Source organism: Atractosteus spatula, chromosome 4 (genome assembly GCF_055471065.1).
Source record: "Atractosteus spatula isolate fAtrSpa1 chromosome 4, fAtrSpa1.hap1, whole genome shotgun sequence".
NCBI classification, from domain to species: Eukaryota; Metazoa; Chordata; class Actinopteri; order Semionotiformes; family Lepisosteidae; genus Atractosteus; species Atractosteus spatula.
Genome location: NC_142709.1, coordinates 12389857 through 12411134, shown reverse-complemented (window position 1 = coordinate 12411134; position 21278 = coordinate 12389857). Strand labels below are relative to the sequence as shown.

At 37.2% G+C, this 21278-nt stretch overlaps 1 protein-coding gene across 1 annotated transcript in view; it reads left to right on the top strand.

The window, feature by feature from the left end:
• Positions 1-21278, top strand: part of oca2 (oculocutaneous albinism II) — a 133091-nt gene that overhangs the window by 2222 nt on the left and 109591 nt on the right. The window contains exon 2 of the mRNA XM_088913271.1: positions 4828-5063. Coding sequence (XP_088769397.1) covers positions 4855-5063 — 209 coding nt within the window. The 5' untranslated portion in view covers positions 4828-4854. The remainder of the gene's footprint in view (positions 1-4827; positions 5064-21278) is intronic.

Here is a 21278-nt window from a genome sequence, read left to right as displayed (position 1 = left end):
TTTGCAGATAAAAGTATTGCATGGAAAAAATAATGAGGTAAGTATGAATTTGATGAAATCGCAATTGACATTTTATTTCACCTTGGAAAGCAAGAAGGAAAGGTCTACAACAAATTTAGTTTATCCAGATGAAATTAAAGTGCAAGAGTTGATGTGGGTGAATTTTTGCACTAAAGTCATTGGTGTTACAGTATGTATGTTTCGTATTTTTAAAGCCATATTAACCTCACCCTGTAAATAACAGCTCAATTCTTATAGAGAAAGGATCTTACACATTTACATAAAATGCTGAAACTTCATCCTGAAAAGTGTTAGTAGTTTTATATCTCACTCAATATAGCTATAAGGAATTTACAACGTCTGATGCTAGCAATATTGATGTTGAAAGGATTATGAATGTGGCCAATGGGAATTTAGAACCTAATCCTGTTATTGCAGAAACCATTTAAGAGTTTAATCTCCCTGTAGCACTACAAACAGCTTTTTGTTTCCCTTTTGTCTCTTCTTGCGACTCTCTCTTTTGAAACCGAACATAGAAGTTTCCGTTTGCTCACCCACACTGAAGCCATTTCTCTTGATTATTCAAATCCTTCATTTTTAAGCAAACACATCTTAAATGATTAGTCACAGTTAAAATACATGGAAATCAATCGGGAAGCTAATATCTCATTATATATTTGATTTAAGGAGAAAAACTGATTACCCTTTCATAAAGATGTCATGCTCGTAACTGAATTTTATGCAAGGCCTGACTTTCTTCCCCCCTTAGGGGACACCAGCTTCTTTTCTGAATGAACATGAAAATGGAGAAATAATTGCATATTCAAACTGGCAATTGAACTCGGAGACACCCCACAGAAAGACCACACAATGATTATCTTTGTATACTGTCAAAATGACTCTGGTGCTCTTCCTGTAAGCAGTAAAATGCAGTCTAAAGTCAACAAATGCTGGGCTGCTTTAACTCATTTAACACTCGTTTAAAAAAACCTCAAATATATGCATCTGGTGAATCCACCTTCTTTCTATGGTAGTTTCATAACAGCCCTTCAATCGACTATATTTATGTCAGTAGATGTTGGATCTACATTTAATACTGACTTTTGCTTTGATAGATTTAAAAAACAGGTAAGCTTTTTCCAGGTTTCTGTTTTTTCTTGGTTTTATTTCGCTCTTTGTCTTGGAGAACAGAATTCTGGCGGTTCCACAGAGTCAGTCTCTAGAGTCTGTTAAAAATAAAATAAAAAAAACACTTTTATGAATTGGAAGGGCCAGCCTGATGGAAGGCTGTCAGCGTCAAATATATTTTCTAGTCATTATTTCATTGGCTGGTCCAGCGTGGAAGTTTAATTTGTGCAACACCACCACTGAGTTTATGGTTCATCCTGCTTTTTGACATTCCTCCTCTGGGGGCAGGCTGTCTAAAACTGTTCTGTAAAAGGTGAAATAAATTCTGTCTTACAAAGAACACAGGCAAATATCCATGGGGAGTATCGTTATTAACTTTGTTACACAGCTCTCTTCCTAGAGAATAGATGGCTCAGACTACCAGTGCAAGGCCACGGAGGCCATGTCAGTGAGTGTTCATTTCAAATAAAACTAAACGAGTCAGAAAGGAAAATGGGTTTTCTAAACGTTTTTAGCTGTTGGTGTCACTGAAGATCGACGACACATCGCAATAACTTGAACTTAATCCATATACTGTACTTCTGGTTTAGATTTCATAAGTAGTGATGAGTTAATATATTGAAAAACGGTAACGCTTTGGAAAGAATTACAGGGTGAAGGCTTCATCTGAGAGAGCTATCAGGAGGAGGTATACTGTACATTCTTTGTCACAGCAACACCATATTGTAAACTGTTTTTTTTAATTATCTCCTATATGAGAAAACCTGATCTAGAATAATCACCATGTGCCAATATACAATCCTTAATTAAAAAAAAACATCTGGAAAGAAAATTCAATTAGACTAAATATATGGTAGTCTGCTTTCAACAAGATAGTGCAAGCTGTTCCCTTTCTATTTAAGTATGTTGCTCTAGGGCTTAATTCAAAAGATTACTACCTGGGTTATTTAAAACTTCTATTAAAGAGTATAGCTAAATTTTCAGTCACCTCCTTACAAAAAAATCGAATTGAGACTTAGAAAAAAAATTATAGTCCCAGCGGAGAATTCCTATTAACCCGCTTTCACAATTCAGCCTCAAAACACTTCAAGAGTTGAAAGCTGTGCAAAGGTTTAAAAAAACGGCTGTCTAACCATTTAATAAGGAATGTCTCTATTTAGATTGTGGAGCTTTTTAAACTACCATAACAAACCATAGTGATAAAACAGAAAACGATTGCAAAGTCGAAAGCTTGAACCTCGCTGGTAACTTAAAAAAAGCACAAGTTTTTCTCAAAAAATATCTTAGGCTCACTTTGGAATGGGTTCTCAAGATGAGGATGCCAGCGCTGAAGGTTCAAATATGTTTTAGGCCTTTCATTGGGAAAATACTTTTCCTCTTCTCTCGATAATGTATGTAGTAACAGTTCATGTAAGCCCCGTCAACATGCACGGCACACTGTATTTACTTTGTAATTGACGATCTTTACACAAGGTGTCACTGTATACCTTGTTTCAATGCCGAAGGGAGAACCGAATCAGACGTTTATTTTACAGATAATATCTAAATACCCTTCAAAAAGCATTTGTAGTGTAAAATAATAGGTTAACAGAAATATCAAACGCAACGCATTTAGGCCAATCAATCTGAATTTAAAGGCTTTTATCGCCCACAAGCTGTTTACATATTTAGATCGTTGATTAGAAGAGCAGTCAGCTCGGCTATAATGGCAGTACCCTGCGACTATATTCAAAAACAGCTACAGTGGAACAGCAAATGTTTCTTTTTGCTCAAAATCTCGAACGCTGACCAGCGGAAAGCCTTCAAATCATTTAGTTTTAAAGTCATCCTCTCCTGACAGGGTTTCTTTTTTTTTTGTCTGCTCAAAGATCATGAAGTTAACACCAACACTCTTAAAAGTGGAGCTATATTCTCCAGAAGCGAACCTATTTAATACTGTAAGATTCCTAGCTAAAGCTAAATGTTTGCGCCTAGTTTCAATTCCGAACCTTATCACCTGTAAATTCCAACGTATTTTATTTACTGAGGTTGTTACGTCTACGTTAATTCTACAATATCAGTTTGTCACCTGGTTTTCTCCAGCGTGATGAAGTACAGTATATACACAATGAAATGTCAGAAATTGCTTGGAGCGGTACAGTACAGCCTGTTGCTGTAAATGTGCTTCTTGTTTTAGGAAACCTAGTACAGATGCTATGAGCATATATAAAACTTCTTAATGCAATCAATTCTAGTTCCGTACCGTGTATCTTTACTGTATGAAATTTTAAGACACGTTTTAGTTTGTAAAACAATTTAGCAAAAAAAAACACTTAAAAACTTGCTTAAAGATCGTGTTCTGGTCTTGCTGAGGAGACTCCTTCGTTGTGAATGATACTGGCAGTGGATCATGACCACATTCACAGAAATTCAACTGCTATAGAGAGAACAGGTATTTCACGTGCATTGTGCAACACTGCAGGAATACTAGGTTGCTAGATCAAAGCATTTCATATTTACTCATCCATTAGCCTGCTACGTTTTTGATTGTACTGTACATACTATATTTTTTCCACGAGTCTGACGTAGAATTTAATGACACTTTGACATCATCTATACACTTAGGTATATTAAGTACAGTGCGTATTGTAATAGTAGTCTCCCTTCTTAGATCTAATTATTAGGGATAAGGAAGGTGTGCAGTAGGCTAGATTATTAACATAAAGGTAACAGTTTCATTGCTCGTCACTGATGCGGATTTATATAGTGATGGAAAACAGTGAGCGAACCATCCATTATACATCCAGAATGGGAAACAGTGATCTTGAAGAAGCCACATAGGCATGTAAGTTGACATCCCTTACATCTTCAATACAATTTGAGGGGGGATAAAAAATACAATCTTAGAACGTAGAGCTCAAAATGTGTAATTTAAGAGATGCTACTGTATGTTAAAACCGTAAATTGCACTGGTAAGACTTTATTTAGAATACTGTGTACTATTTTGGACATTGTGTTGCAAGGATATTCCTGATGTACAGAACCGCTCCAGAGAAGGGCGAGCAGATACTGTACATCGCTTGGCTTAATTTGTGGTATAGCCTTGAATAGAGAAGGCTTAAGAGAAGAAGGGTCCGAATTCACGTATACAATATCCTCAGAGCCCCAACTTCAGAAAGTCTACCCAGTGGAATGCTTGAGATTCAACAGTGAAATATGAACTTCTGGACCCAGGTGGAAACTACAATGAAGAACACTTAAAACTCAGAAGAGGGGGGTCACGTCTTTACACAAGAGCATGTAGGAGTATAGAACAGGACACCCAGACATAGAATGTAGTACAGGGTTTCTAACGAAGACCCCAGGCGGTGCTGATATACATTCTCACGCCGAACTAGCTAGCGAGGGGGGGACAGTTAGAGGGCCCCCTAGTGGTGCACAATGGGAAATCCCTTCCCACTGTCACAATGGATGAGATACTGTATGTAAATCATGCGTTATGAAGGATTGGGTTTCCTAGTAAAAGCCCGAGAAACACATTTCATGAAAATGTAGAAAAAAAGTGCATCGATTGCGCATATTATATATTTTTTGTAATGTGCACACTCACAGAATTTGTCTTGGAAGTTTTCACGTAATTTTTTAGATCCACACTGCTTTAATTTTTGTTTCCCACCCGTTTTAATTTCTGTTTCTCTGTTTCTCTTTGGCTCATTACAGGTGCCAGAATTTGATGTTCCTGCAGACATGTACTTGGAAAACAAGAACAACCTAGAAGTGGAACTAACACAAAAGGGAGCCCAGAGTAACCAGAGCCACAGGAAATCTAAAGCTGTGGCCAACAATTTTGGTGGGCTGAGGCTACTCGAGGGCTTCTCTGAAATGAGAGAGACCGTTACTCCCAGTCACTGTGTTGTCTATGAAGAGGATTTCAGCCCAGTCCATGAAGAAGAGAGGTAAAAGAAATATCCATTATCTTAAACATGCCATAATAGGTGAGAAATTAGTGAAACCTACTTGTCTCCAACAAAGAGCATCATGGGGAATGTTCATTACAGCAGAACAGTAAGCCCTGAAGAGTATTCATTCATTTTGAATTGTGATAGGTAAAGTAGAGGAGATATAGCTGCTGTTACATTTGGAAATTACAGCATTGAAAGCTGAATTTAGAATCTTCTGAAAATTAGGCATGACACGGTCATAGAATGTCTTAAGAGAGTTTGACGAGATCAAATGGCTCTTGCTATTAACGTTTATATTCTCAAATAGCTTGTAATTGCTTTATATTAAGCTTGATGTCAGGTGACAGAGTTTAAAACTGAATGAGGTTTTTGACTCATAGCAAAAGTACATTTGTTAAGCACACCTGTACAGTGTATGCTAAGTCAAGATCATAATGAGATATTGTTTCATTGTGTGCTTTAAACAAGTTTTCAATGCAATTTCTGAGGATTATGTAGGCAATTTAGATTTTACTTTACTTGTTCTAGTGGTAGAAACCTTATACCTTTAAACCACTACTGATTTGAGACAAATCACATCAGTAGCATTTTTAAACCTTTTTAGCTGCACCAAAAATAGTATTGCATTAAACACCTCATCTCTAAACCAGATTAAGAATATAGCAGTAGACAATCTTGTACAGCTGCTGAGACTGGCATACTGTATATGGGTATTTTGCCTTCGGATGAAGACTAACTTAATGATTACAGATTTTAATGAGCAATTTTGTGAACGTAATGTTATATTTATGGTTCTCAAGGTTATTCTGTTAATTTGGCATATGGAAAAGGCTTTCTGGGATATATATAGCAGAAAAAAACCAAAGCAAAACAAACTACTTCTTAAATGTCATAGAAATTCTTTGAAAATAGTATAATATTATATTTATTATTATATTATTTTTTGAAGTCATGGACAAAATTTCTTTACTGCTGTGCATTGTACAGTATCTCAGTATCCCTTAATGAATCAAAGAAATCAATTTGAATTACAAAATGACAATTGTTTGTATATATATAGTAAAATAATTTATGCAGTGAATCTCATAATCAGAGAGTCCCATAATTATGGACATCCTATACATTTGTAATGTGGTGACAGAATGCAGTCATACTCAGAATACAGTCAGGTTCAACTAGCTTGTTTGGTTGCCAGTAGCTACGATACAGATAGTGTAATGGGAGGCTCCCGTGAAGTGTGTAGTTAGGACCCTATGCAGACGGTATAATCCGGAAGTAAGTGGAGAAGGACAACAGGGAAAACACGATGAGGATCAGGACGGGTTGACAGACAGGGGGGCGTGACGACGGTGATCGGTGCTCGGGGGGCGTGGCGCAGGCAAACAAGTCCAAACAAGTCCAAGGGGGGAAATCCAGGGCGCAGTCCAGGGTCCAGGTGCCGGGAGAACCGTCCAAGACAGACAAAATTAAAATCCGGAATAGGATCTGGAACAGGAACAAGGAGTTGAAAATAGGATAACGAGGCCAGGCGCTCCGAGGCCTGGACTCAGACGGTCAGGATGCCGTGAGGAAGCCGATGCTGTTGGGTCTCTCCTGGACCCGCTGGTAGGCGGGCTTCCGGGCGTCCGTCTTCCAATGCTGAGCCAGGAATAGCGAGAGCGTCAGGCTTAAATAATAACAGGCAAAACTGGGGAGAGGTGCACGTAATAAACTAAAATACGAAAGGGTCGGAGCGCCCTTAAAAGGAGGGATGACGATTGTGACAGATAGGTGATCTGGGAAGCCTTGGAATCATCTGTGACAGTATGGTTTGGTAGCTTACCTCAAACATCACCAATCTCTGGGGTAGAAATTGCCTTCAGCTCTCAGTTCTAAATGCTCTCCCTATAGTTTCCACTTGTGTCTTCTAATTGATTTTTCAGTATTGTTTCTGAAGAAGTCCAACAGATTGCCTTGGCCACAGCACTAGAGGGTTTTGAATACTTGAATCAGGTGGGAGAGACAGGTTAGGTTTTATCTGCCCCGGAAGGGGACACCGTTATACTGTTTTATCGGTTACAAATCCCAGTGCAGATTGGGGCTGTTGAGGTGTCTAGACCAGGTGACTCACTGGGGAAAGGAGCAATGCTCCAGTGTCACAGCAGTATGCAGTGAAATGACTCTTCGGCATCCTGTGAACTGGATGTCCACAAGTGAAGGTTTGTGGGCTCCCACAGCGAGTAGGCCCTTGCGTTGCAAGAGATGGTAGTAGGGAGTAATTCCTGAATCAGTTGCCTGGGGATAGCACCCCCGGCCTCAGTGGATCATTGAGAGCTTCCCAAAAGGGAAATCAGAGTGTTTCATATTCCCAGAGGGGACTTCAAACTAATGAACCATTGGCTGTACATGGAAGAGAAGCCAGACAGGTTACATGGTACAGGCTTATGTTATTGGTTATGGTTATAGATCAGGGTTTATGGTTATGGGTGATGATTGTGGTTTATGGTGTTCGTAGGTTAATGATTGGTGTGTGATCACATGAAGATTTCTAGGTTATGTTTAATAATTTACCATATAGGTTACTGTTCTTTATTCTCTGGTTATACAGTAGGTTTCCAGTATGGGATTATGGTTATTAACACTTCTCCCTGTGAGACTCTGTGAAGCTTGGGATGTCACCAAAGGCTGTGTGTCTGGTCCTCTCGGTTGTGGTTTGTAGACTGCAGATTACAGGCACCTCAGTGCAGTGAACTGACAGGACCATAGAAAGAAATCCAGTTGCAGGTCAGGAAAAATGCCTACAAAGCTGCAAAACCGCTGTTTATGATGAGAAAAATGGGTTGTCACGGTGCTCACACAGGTGACGAGCGAGGGCATACTGTAGCAACAGCCCCCTTATTTTCTTCTCTGTTTAGAGTGAACAGGTGCAGTTCTCTTAGCTTGTCAGACCAGAGCATTCCTTTAAGCCCAGAGATGCTGCTGGTCTCACCTCTCTGGACTTGTACCAGGACAACAATCTTATGCTGCAGCTGACATCGGTACAAAGACATGTTTGCGGACTCTGACCTCCTAGCACTAAGGTTTTGGGCTCAAATCCTGAGAGGAGGGAGTGCTGTTGGAACTTCGCTCAAAGCGCATCAGCCCAGCTGGGTGAATGGATACAAATGTAAATTGTTTCGGATAAAAGCAGCCAAATTCATTGTAATTACAGCCCATAACAAAAGCTGCTTTGGCAGATATTTTAACCTTTTTGATTGAAACATAATCCTTGTGAGTTCCGGCACCATTGAGTTGCATGTATTATACTATGCATGCATTTTAAAGAAGCATATTTTAAGTAAAAGAAATCAAGGGCAATTTTCCTTTCTATACAAAGTTTAACATTTTACAGTTTAGCTATTGTTTCTCATTCATTTGAGTTTTTGCTGACCAATCAGTGCTGAAGATTTTTTTTAAGGAGATGAACAGCAGAATATAAATCAAGTAAGAAATGAAAGTACTGTATTAAAAGGTATTCTATAGTACTGTCATTAATCACTTCAATATCTGTATGATAAAAGTAGGTGCTACATAGAGTGAAGCTTTGTTACAGTAATGGTAAAAATCCATTTGGATGAATATACCATAGAAAGCCTCATTGTACATTTATTAACATCAAAAATTAACTTCTGCTTCTTGACTCCGAACAGCAGGTGAAGTGAACATATAACTGAAAAAAGTGAAAAGCGCAACTGAGTTATGAATTTTAACTCCAAAAGTCATTCTGTGATGTATGGAATACTTGTCAGTTTGGATACATTCATGAATCATCGTTGGTGCAACAGCTTTTTATGCAGATGATGGTTTTGCTTAGATTTGATAGTTTCTGCCAAAGCACAAGGTTAGAACGGCAGAATTGGTGTTGTGTGCTGCTCCAGTTGGCAGTAATGTACCTCCTTTATCATTCTTTGTCTTTTAAACCTATCAAAGCAGGATATCAGATATGCTTCATCCTTGTTTACAAAAGGGTATTGTTTAGTATTGGTCCACATGAAATCTTAAATCTGAGACTATATGAAAGCTTTATATTATGGCATCTGTAATATAACCTTTAGTCTTATCTGCACTGTACTGGATTTGTCAGAATAATTGCCTTTATGTACTGAACTGTTACTATGCAAAAATCTAATCAATTGTTCAATTTTACCCTGGCATCTGAAGCTGCTGTAACCAGGCACAGACAAGGGTTAAATGAAAATCACAGATACATGCCAAATCCATCAGTGATCCAATGGTACAAGACAGCAGTGGAGTTTGAGTTTGTGATTGGCCAAGTTTTGATTTAATCCCAGCCCTAATATATTTTTGTAAACTTAAGAAATTGAATCACACAAAACAGTTACGTTTGAACAACTATTTCAAAATTATATTGCATGTTCAAACACAATATATTATCTAAAATACCTAGAAAAAAGTTTATAGTAGAATATAGTAACTGTCTAGTCTTTCCCTGGGTTGATATTCCTATATGTCCTTTCTTGATAGATATATAAAGTAACTATATATCAAATATTGTAAATGATTTGATTTGCAAGTTTTTAGATTGGAGCCCTGTATGCTTCTGTCTACATTGAGAAAAAAGACAGTATAACAGTATAAGTGAATTTGTGTTATTAAGAATAGTTGCATCTAAAGATCCAAGCATTCTGGACAATAGAAATATCTGAAGCTGAGTTTAAAGTTTTCTGACGTGTAATTGTTTTACATTAATTATCAAATGAAAGACTGATCTCAAAATAGAACTTTAAATATTATTCTGTGACATGTGACTACATCTAGTATTTCATGTTGCATTTTAAAGTACTTCTTTACCTCTTTAAATGTACTTAGTTTAAATATTTTTTTACTCCTATTTTATATTTCTATAAATTTTAAAAATGCGTGGTCTTAGTTTAAGGTCAGTCAATTATTTAATGTAGGTCCTGTTCATGGTAAGATACTGGATTACAATTAGGGCGGTGCGGTGGCTCTTTGGCTAAGGATCTGCACCTGTGGCTAGAAGATTGCCAGTTCGTATCCCGTAGCCGGCAGAGGAATCCTACTCTGTTGGGCCCCTGAGCAAGGCCCCTTAACTGCCCCAGTGGCACTGTATAAATGACTGATTCTGTGCTCTGACCCCAAGCTTCTCTCCCTGTCTGTGTGTCTCATGGAGAGCAAGTTGGGGTCTGTGAAAAATGACAAATTCCTAATACAAGAAATTCTGTATGGCCAATAATGTAATCTTATCTTATTATAAGATAAAAGCAGAATATACTCTATATTCAGATGAAGTGAAAATGACTGGAAAAATAGATAGAAATGTATATTTGTTATATACAAGTATATACTGTAAATGTATTATTGTATTCTAATTTATTTATCCACTCTAATATTTTATACTATTTTATATATGCATATATTTAAATATACAGAAGAGAACACGTTTTGCATATTTTTGAAAAGCAGCCCTTCTGGCAGTCAAGTGTGACTGATGGTGATGATAATTCCCTGTCAACAGGTCTCTGGTAGGCAGGTGTCCTCCCTCATTCACTCTTAATCAGAACATTCAGCAGATGACAGCCATTTCAAACAGACTGGAGTGTGGATGCTTAGCCTCTCTCAGCAAACCATTTATGCTCAAGAGAACGGTATGGCCTGCCTGAATAGAAAAAATAGCAAACTTCAATATACTTCCCCTAAAATCAAATGACGGATTACTGTTTGCCAGTGTAAATGCTTCTTCCTTGCTACTAAACTCGGTAAAAATCTGTAAAGTTTTGTGACTATGGCAACAGAGGTCAAAGTTACACTAGTCCTCTGCCTTCATGACAAGTGGGCAGCTATTCTTAATCCACACAAAGGAAAACGTAGGAAGTGCTGTGTGCTGCAGATGCCTGATGTGAGTGAAGTTTGCTGCCTAGTGAAGAACAATGACAAGGCCACAGCTTGACAAAATGACCATTGCTCATGACCTTAAAAGGATTTGCCCTTTGATGTCTTCATTGCATCTCAGCCATGTACCTTCATACTCCTTTTGCACTATTTCTTTCTTAATAAATCTTCCTGCGAGCTTTCTTTCTGCACACCTGAGGCTATCAGCTAGCTGTCTGCCTTTTCAAAAGCCAGACGCCACAGCTAAGGGCAACAACAGCTTTTTTTAGATGGATAATAATTGACTGTTCTTGCTGAACTTTTAACAGAGACATCTCTTGCTGTTTGTAGCACAGCTGAGCAATAGCATTGAATCCAATGTGGTAGCTTTTGAAACAGTTCGGGAATATTCTTGTGCATTTTCAGCTTGTGCGTTCTGCACCACCTGTGAGTAACAAGAAATAATGCAGGAAATCTACAAATGACAACTGTCTGTAGTTTAGTTATTATTAATTTCACAATTATTGTGATTAGTATTTTAGTGTAATGTAAATGTAAATTCTAGCATGTTTCACTATAAAATGTTTACTAGGTATGTTTTAGAAGCCTGTTTAGTAAATTTTGAAGTCTAATTTATTGTATTATAACTGGTTTGAATTCTTTTTTTTGCTTTTGTTATACTCAAAGCTATCTAATAAATATAGACATTAATGAATTTTATTTTGTAATAAGAAAAAAATAATGGTTTATCATTCTACATATGAACAAGGTGGATGTATAGATTTGAGAAGTGCAATAGCATAACATAACATTTCTTTTTGCCTGGATATTACATAGACTTATTGCAATGTTTTCATAGTCCATATGCACTGGATTATGGATTATTAGACTAAGACTGCTGTCATGTGGTTTATAATCCATTGATCTATTCAGTGTTTTCCTTCTTCAAAATGAGCATTTATGAAACAGCAGTTTGATTTTTGCATTATTCTGAGAAAATGTTTGCTGTATTAGTGAAAGACAGCAATACACATTTAAGCCCAAAATGTGTTTAAAAGTATTTAATTAACCTTCACCCCTCTCTGATATTCAGTTTATTGTGTTTATGTAATTAATTTGTCCCTGAAAAATAGTAACCAATTCATAACTAGCCCAATCTGTACAGCTTTGACCTGTCATCAATGGAAGAGTTATTTAGTTAATATAACTTTAATTGCTACAGTAATTCTTGCTTTTCAGTAAGAATGTAATCACTTGACTCTATCCTGTTACCTGAATGGCTTTGATGGAGAAATGTGGGAACTCCAGACATCTACTGCTTTTCTCACTATGACATTGCAGAGTACAAATGGGCTTTGTGTCAGGTTGAGGACTGATAAGGCTCAGAGCTGGAGGCACCTGTCCAGTGATGTGAGATTGTACAACCATGTTATGCTTCACTTCCTCAACCTACTGCACTCTCCTTAGCTCAGCCTCAGCACTGCTCAGCCAGTTGAGTAATTCCGCCCAGTAACACCCAATTACAATTCCCCAGTGGCATAGCCTCTGTACTAGAATCTCTCTATGTACTGTATACTAGAAACCTCTGAAATGTAATGCCCTTTCTGCACATTAATTGGAAGCTTTAAGATGAGTCACATGGGGTTCACCCTCCCTTACTTTTGAATTATTGACTGCATCTGTGGCATCTCTAATCCTGAACTGAGCATCTACAGATTTTGGTGACTCAAAGATGCTTTTGGAAAATCAGTTGTAGAAGCTTTTTCCCCCCCTCAATCACTTTTGCTCAGGAAACAGGAAGTCCTGTTTTTGTTTTGTAGCTTTTGCACCAATATAGCAAAGGATCCTGAATTACAGATGTTCTAACTGTCCATCTTTTCTACTTGAACACAAAATCCCTTGAACCTTGACAGTGAGTTAGCCACTTCTCTAATCCTCTGTGCTTTCACCCTTTTATTTTAAGTACTCCCTCGAAGACGTGTGTCCATGAGTTTCTCTAGTAGTGCAGCTTGTGTGATATTGTAAAAGACACAGCCTTAGTCTTTACACAGTATTTCACTTAACGTATTCACTGCAGTCCCCTATGGCAGTGAGATGAAAGTTTTTATATTCAGAATGCTACACTTCCTCATTTGTGTATTCATTCATTGATTTAAAAATGCTGCTTAATTGAAAAACCGATGAACATACTGTACAGGTACAGTAGAGTTCCAAGTGTTATACACAGGACAACAGTTACCGAGGGCACCTTGCACGAGGTATTTTTCCCATGATGCAACTCCACTGAGGAGACAGCAATTCGCACCTTTGAAAGACAGAGAAAAAGAGATTCCGGGAATGGAGTTTAGTAAGGTGACTTTTCTGTGTTAAAAAAAAAGTGCATTCTGGTTTACCAGCTGGAAGGCTCAGTGGACAGGAAGTGCACAGATGGGAAGGTGGGAATATGGGGATAACACGTCTCTCAAGAACCCGAACGGCAGCTTTCATGTAATAGATCTAGGCCTCTCAGAGTGGCAATATGAATCTAAAAGTCTTAAGAAGTCGTGGATTCCATAACCAGGACCCACCTGTTCTATTCAGGCTTGTAAAGTTTTACATAACTCTAGTGCCATGCAAAATACTTTGATAGGGCCAGTTGGAGTTTTACACCTAACTGTAGTTTAAAGTGATATAAAATATGTAGCCTCATGTAAAAGTGATGAAAGAAAGTCCCCAAGAGCCCCCGAAAAAAAACAAAAGCTGTCCTGTGCTGTGTTTCAAGGTAATGGAAATTGTATTTTCTTTTACTTTCTGAATTCCTTCTGGAAATCTAATGGCTTTATCATTTTAGCAACTTGATGCTAGTCCCTTTTTTTCACTGTAAGAGGTTTAATAGGTGAAACAGCTGTTAATAAACTCCAAAGAGGATTGAATCTCACATGTTTCATCGTGTTATGTCTGTCACATAATTTTCACTGCCTGGTGGGGGGAGGAAGGGGAGACAGATCAGAATTTCCTTAAGAGACTAACCAAATGAAATTACATAAAACAGTCTTCAGTCACTTTCAAATGTTAAGTGCTAATCCCTCTTTTGTGACTGAGCCTTAACTGAGCGAAAAGGTAAACAGTTATACAGTACCATACCAAAGACACATTTCTTCCATTTTAACATGTCAAGTGATGTTGGATTAATGGGTCAATCAGAAGTGAACCATTCACATTTGCACATTGCAAATGCTCAGGAGTATCTACAGACTCTAATGCATAGTCTTTAGCTGACTCTTTGAGACAATTTTGTGTATGTCAACAAATCTGTCGCTGATAATTTTGCAGTGTAATGGCATTTGACAAATCCATCCTGAAACTGGGAGTTGACCTGGACCGAGAACAACATTTATTTGGGACTCTCTTCCTTCCCCGTACCTGGTTTAGAAGATGCACTTGTTTGTACTTCCAGAACTGATCGTGGAGTTCTAGATTTACCTTGTGCCTCTGAATCATTCGTTCCAGAGTTAACAGCATTATTGACAAGAAATAGGCAAGTCACTTATTGTCTTTAAAAGCATATACCGTCTATTTGACATAAAAAAACTAAAACAAATTAAAAATATAGCACAAATGAGAATGATGCAATGATTTTGTTTACCACTGATCTTTATACACTTTATTTTTCTTTGTATCTTTTATTTTTGTTACAAATGTATGGTAGTTTTCTTTATGTAGTATTAAGAAAAAACAATTATATTGTCCCCCGAAAAAAAAAAAATCTTGTATGCTGTATATATTGTATTCTTTATTCCTGGACTCTGTGTGCTGTGGAGCTTGAGAAGATGAGGCAATCTCTCTATCATTTGTACTTCACAGCAGAGAGGGAGCTAACATTACAAATCTCTTCACAGTTGTATAACAGTGTTTGAGAGGATTAGAGTGCCTGAAATATACCATCTGATCTATTTACTTTGTGAAAATCCCTCGCATCTCCAGGAGTCCACCGAATTGTGAAATCTTTCCAGTATTTCGCGAAACTAACTACAGCTGTTTTGCTCCATGCTGCGCTGCTTTTTGTTTTGGAAATGGAATTCTAAGAATGAATATACGTTGCAGTAGGAATCATACAGTCAGGCAGACGTTTAGTCCATTGCGGTTCAGCAGGAATTATAATCACAGTACATTTTTTCTTCTCTTTGATAATGATTATCATCATGAAGATGGGTGGTAATTTGAACCTGTGAAGAATAAATTTTGAAATAAGAATATTGTTACTAAAACCAGGTCTGTTAGGTGCGTGGAACTAATAAAATGCATAAGGGACAAAGTATTTCAACATAGGGATGCTTAATATTAGGAAACATATGTATATAAAGTGCCCATCAAAAACATTTGGGCTCTTGTTTGTTGCTTTAAATTTTGCTGTTATTATACTTTGAAGTGTCGGTTAATACTGTGTGTCTTATATACTGTACACAACTTTACAAATTCAAAGCAAAAAAGAAATAAATCATTAATATGAAAGAAAATGGAAGTCATGATTGCATAAGTATTCACACCCTTTGCCTTGGAAAACCTAAAGTTTAAAAAAAATGTGTACACACGATTTTATCATTTCAAGGAAGGGTCTGCATACTTTTACATGGCATGGTACACTGTACTTTAAGATTAAGTATGATATGTATTAAATGAATATTTTTTTCAGGTGTTTACCAAGGAAGAAATAGACAACATGCCCCAGTGAGAGCAAAGATAAGAGATCTAATATTAAATATTGAATTAAATATTGTAGAGGTAGAAATATAAAAGTTACTAGAAGCACTCAAGATAAACAAAACTTCAAGAGACATTATTCAAAGGCTGTTAACACAATTCTTACAAATTAGGAATGAATCATTAGCACTAAATTAGAGGACCACCTGTATGAAAATCAGATAAGAAATATCATGTATTTAGAATACAGTAGGCAGGGCCTGACTGACTTGTTAGAAGTTTTCAAACACAGACCATATGATGTGGCGAATTAAGATGTTCAGAAGTATGTTTTTGATAACATTCCCGATAAAAGATTCATTATTAAATTACGGGTGGAAGGCATTTAGGAAAACCTTTATTTTAGGGTTGAGAATAGGATTAAATGTAGAATACAGATAAGGGAAGAATGCTCAAAATGGGTTGATATAATTAGTGGGATACCACAGGAATCTGTACTAGGACCATTTCCTACTTTAAATCAAATCAAATAAATTATCTAGATTCTTGTTTAGTTAGTAAACAAGTTGTATTCACAGATGATGCCAATTAAGAAGGATTGCCAAACCTGGTAGCATGAGCAAATGGAACTAAAAAAAATAAATAAGAAAGGGCAAACACCTTCCAGATGATGTGTAATGTACTGTAGATAAAGGCAAGGTTTCGCATGCCTGTAGCAAAAACCAAATAGAAATACAAAATTGGAAATATTTTTATGTTAAAATGTTATTTATGAACTTTGTTTACTGGATAATAACGGAAAGCAATACAAATGCATACAAAATGCTAGTATGTGTAAGCATAGAATTTTAATAGAGGAATATTATGTTACAATTGTGCAACACACTAGTGTAGAAATCTGACTTTGGCCTGGGGTCATTACTCCTGACCTGGCCTGAGTGCATTTTAAACAGACACTTGCTGTATGTGACATGTCTGAAATTACTCTTGTATGTGGCACCTCAGGAGTAACTGAAAAGCAAGGATAACATTATCAGGAATAGCCCTGTGCCATTACTAGAATTATTTTCTATGGTTCCAATACGTTGGTCACTCAACACCGATTCATGGTAATAACATAGCAATACCATGGCCGTATATAGACTATAAAAACTCTGTAACAATGGTGGAATTCAGGACACTGCAGGGAGATACAACTTGACTGTCTTTTCTTCCGGTGTTTTCTGGAAAATGGCCTTTTTAGTCCCAAATTAAAACTCATCTCTAACCCTCACTGAACATGCGCTTTGACTCCTTGCATAATCGTGTTCACTACATTCCAAAACAGATTGTTCTTTTCAGACAAGGGGTCAGTATCCCGATGCAGGGAACCAGAGTGGTTTCATTCCAGTCATGATCTTTACTTAAACTGAATCCTTAATTGAATTGTGGAAGTCTGGAACAAAACAGCCGGCCAGTTTGTCTGAACTGATTCCCTGACTTACTGAGAACTAATGGGTTACTATCAAATCAGTTATTAGCAACCAAACAAGTTAAATGGGCTGAATGCCCTCTCTAGTTTGTAACCTTTCAAATGTTCTTACGGTAGTAAGCTATATTATGTGGTGCAATAGATATCTACGCTTGGACCTGTTTTAATTTTACTGTAGAGTAATGAGCAAGGTGTAAAGTAAATACTGTATGTCCAAGGTTTTGCTCATGCTGGGAGCTAGTGATTCACAGATCACTGTGACCTAGGCTTTGAAGAAAGTCTATTAACTACTGTATAAGCTAGAAAGAACGTCTGCTATGATAGTGGTCTCTCTAAAGGCTTCTCTGGCAGGAGGGGGTTAAGGTCTGCGGGGTGCCTCTCATTACTATTCAGCAGTGCAAAATCACTGAACTTCTAATTTGGATGAAACCTCATGAGGCTTTTCTTTCTTGTTGTCCTTCTGAAAAGATAGATATTTTGCTCCCATCGAAAGTACATTTTTGATTTTAAGAACTAAGTGAACAAACATAACTCATATCCTGTGCATATTAATGTGCCACTTTAATTGCTGATTAAAGTTTCATGTAGCAAGACATGTTGCAAACATTTGGTGACTAGATGTTTGGATTGACTTTGTATTTATTCATTATCAGTATTTGTTGTTTCACTATCATTTGCAACATAATGAAGTCTGAGATCATTGAATTTTTAAATGATGTTATTTTATTTGTATTTTAGGATGTCTGGATTTCTTTTTGTAAAATCATTTCTTCAGAACTATAAATTATAAGTCATCAATTGCAAAATAATATAATTATACAATTCTAGCACAATTATACAATTCTACCCGTAACAGTCTTAATAAAACTGTGCTCAACACAAGCTGTAATGTACAAGATGTATCCAGTTATCTTCTCAATTTAGTTGATGTATTGTAAACAGAAGAAAAAAATGTAAATTGCAAAAGATAGGCAGAGTGTGTCCAATACTATTTTTCAATTTTTTTATTGGAATACTTATTTGACAGTTCTCAAATGTTTTTCTTTCCTTTGAGTTTTAAGGATATTTTCTTGTTGGGAAATAGATCTGATGTGTTTGGAACAGCACTATAGTTAACATCTGAACATATACCACTCCTGTCTAGAAAGCCGATGTGGGTTACAGTTACAGTAGATGATGTTGCTGTACTGTAAGCCTAGTGGGTGGACCAGCAGGGGGCACTCTTTCTTCTGGACCGTATTTTCAAGTCAGTGCCTCCAGAACTATGACCAGGGATGCTGTGCTGTAGGATGTGTAGTCCTTCAGGTGAGACTTTAAGCTGGTTCATTATTAAAAATCGCATGGCATATTTTAAAAGAGGAGCAAACCCTTCCATCCTGGCTAAATTACTCTCTGGGCTATCTAGAGGGGCTACCTACTCTACCTGCGTTATTAATTTGCTGAATTCATTTTTCGTTTCTTTGCCTGTTCTGCTGTGTAGAGACTCCATGTGATATGAAAAGATTCTCCGATGGTCGCTAATTGTAATTAATTGTTAATTGAACCCAGGTGGGTGCTGCATTTAAGTGATGGGTGAAGTGGGTGTCCTCCGACAGTATATGTAAATCACTCCTGAGAGCCATTGGGATTAAAAATGCTAAATATAAGGATTTTGTTTCAAGTACTCAATTTATTTTGTTATACTGTATCATAGTACACAGGAAATGGGTTTGTTGCTTGGATTGTGCGAGCTTTCATCCTAATTGACAGCCTGGGACTAGAGTCCTTTTAGGATTAAAAGATTAGAGGTGAGAGGCTACTAATTAGCTAAAGTTCCGTCTGTAATATTTTCATTTCCAGCCGTGGCTTGTTTGCTTTGGGATCATATGGTGCACCTAAAGTAACCATTTTCAAATTAGCTAAAAGAGAAGAAGCAGATGCAAAGAGTATCGCAGACTTTCAACTGAAAGCCTTATCGATGTGTTTATGTAAATGAAGATATTTTGCTTTTCAAGGGCTTAGAAAGATTACAAATGAGAGGAGGCCTTTTGGCCAATCTAGCACGTTTGATCATTAGTACCTACTTGATCTAAGTATCTCATCCAGCTGTTTCTTGAAAGTAGTCAGTGTACTGCATTCAGCAACATGACTGGGGAGCTTCATTGCTCAATACTCTCACAACCCTTTAGGTAAAGATGTGCCTTCTGTTCTCGGTCTTGAAAGCACTTCCACATAGTTTCCACTTGTGAGCTCTGTTCTTATTCATTACCATTATTTATTGTTTTCACTACATCAAAGTTTGTGACCACTGATTTTTGAAATGGCATTATTTTCTATGCATTTTAGGATGTCAGTATTTCTTTTTGTAAAGTCACTTCTTCACAGTTATGAATTACAAGTTGACAATTACATAAAAAATATTCAATTATACCCATAGCAGTCTCGGTTTTTCAATCATAGAACAAAAGTGCACTGATTTACAATTCTAAGTCCTTTATCTGTACAGTGAAAGTACTGTAAACTTCAAAGATGCCTCTATATTTAATACTGTTTCACAACAACAAAAACGAAGGGCATGTTATTTTCCTTAATTGAAAGGAAGTAGATGTTTTTGAAAAAAAATATAAAGCAGATCCAAAAAAGGTTCACCATCCTGCCTTTCTATCCTATTATCTGCAATTGCAATTGTCTTTAAATGCCCCATAGAGTAACTCTAAAAGATACTGGAAGGCATAGGCAAATCATTCAGGTAGCACACTGTACTGCTATCCAGTTAAAGCAATGCTAGTGTAAATAGAATTGTACAGTGTGTATTATAAAGTATTTTTCTTTAATAACCAAAATACCCTGTTACAATCCAGTAAAATATTCCTTCATTGTGTTGAAAACATAAATATTATTCTGTTGTTGAAAGAGAAGGGCACCTGTTTGACTTTTGAATAAGTACAAAACAGTAACTTTTCCTCATTTACATTCAGCACTGTAAGAAGAATATATATGTAATGGTCTGTCTAGGATGTCAAAGGGGCACGATACTGATATAGAGGCCAGTCCTCTACTCACTGTCCCCATGTCATGATCTCTCATAATCAATCACTTAACCTTCCTACTGTAAACGCCGGCACATTCCCATTCCCATCAGACACCAGCTCGATCCAATTCTCAGAAACGACAGCGCACTAAGTAATCATCCTATCACGCCTCTCACCTCTCACCGCACCTGCTATTTATACCTTCCTCAAACCACACTTCATCGCTTGGAAGGAAACAGCGGCTGTTCTCCTTGCTCGTCCACTGGTTCCAAAACCTTTCTAAAGATATCCTTTCGTCTCAGCCTTCTGGATCTCGACTCGGCCTGCCTCACTGACGCCGACCTTGCCCACCTTTTGGATTTGATGATAAGCCTTCTCTGTCTGCCTGGATATCGACTCTCAGCCTGCCTTACCGACACTGACCTTCCCTTGCCCAATTGATTTCATTCACTATCTGCATAGGGTTCTTCAGAGCGCTCGTTATACCCCAGGACTAAAGCAGGGACTTCTGGTGATCGTGCGCTCTCTGTCGCTGCTCCGGTGTTCTGGAACGACCCTCCTCAGACCTTACGAGAGACAACTCTCTCTTCAAATCTAAATTTAAAACTTACAAGTACTTGTACCTTTTTACCAAGGCCTACGTGTGATTGCCTACAGTCAATTTGTGAAAACCTGTATGCTCTTGTTTTTTTTTTCTTCATTTACAGTACTTTTATTGTACTTGTCTTTTTCTTTATTCATAATGTACAGCATCCTTGGGTTTGGAAAGCTGCTTTATAAATACAAGTTATTATTATTACAATAATAATGCACAATATTTGTCATTACATGATTACCCCGGATAGAAAATGCTATTATTGTGTTTTAAAGCTTTATCTTTCAGTAGAATGAAACAAACAATTCTGTTGAAAAAGAAGACTGATTCAGATTTCCACATGGTTATAAAGAGGGTTTACACTGGCTGATTGTCTTCTTTTAGCAAAGAATATTCCCAACAGACTGCACTGAAAGCTGCCTGCAATACTGATAACTTGTATTTAATCAAAGTGAAAAAGGAATGTTATTTGAATACAAAAAGACCTGCATTTCACTTATCATTACAAAAGTGTTTCAGATGTACTCAGAGTACCCTGCTGAATAAATGAAATAGCTTTTTCGGGTGAAACACCCTTGTATATG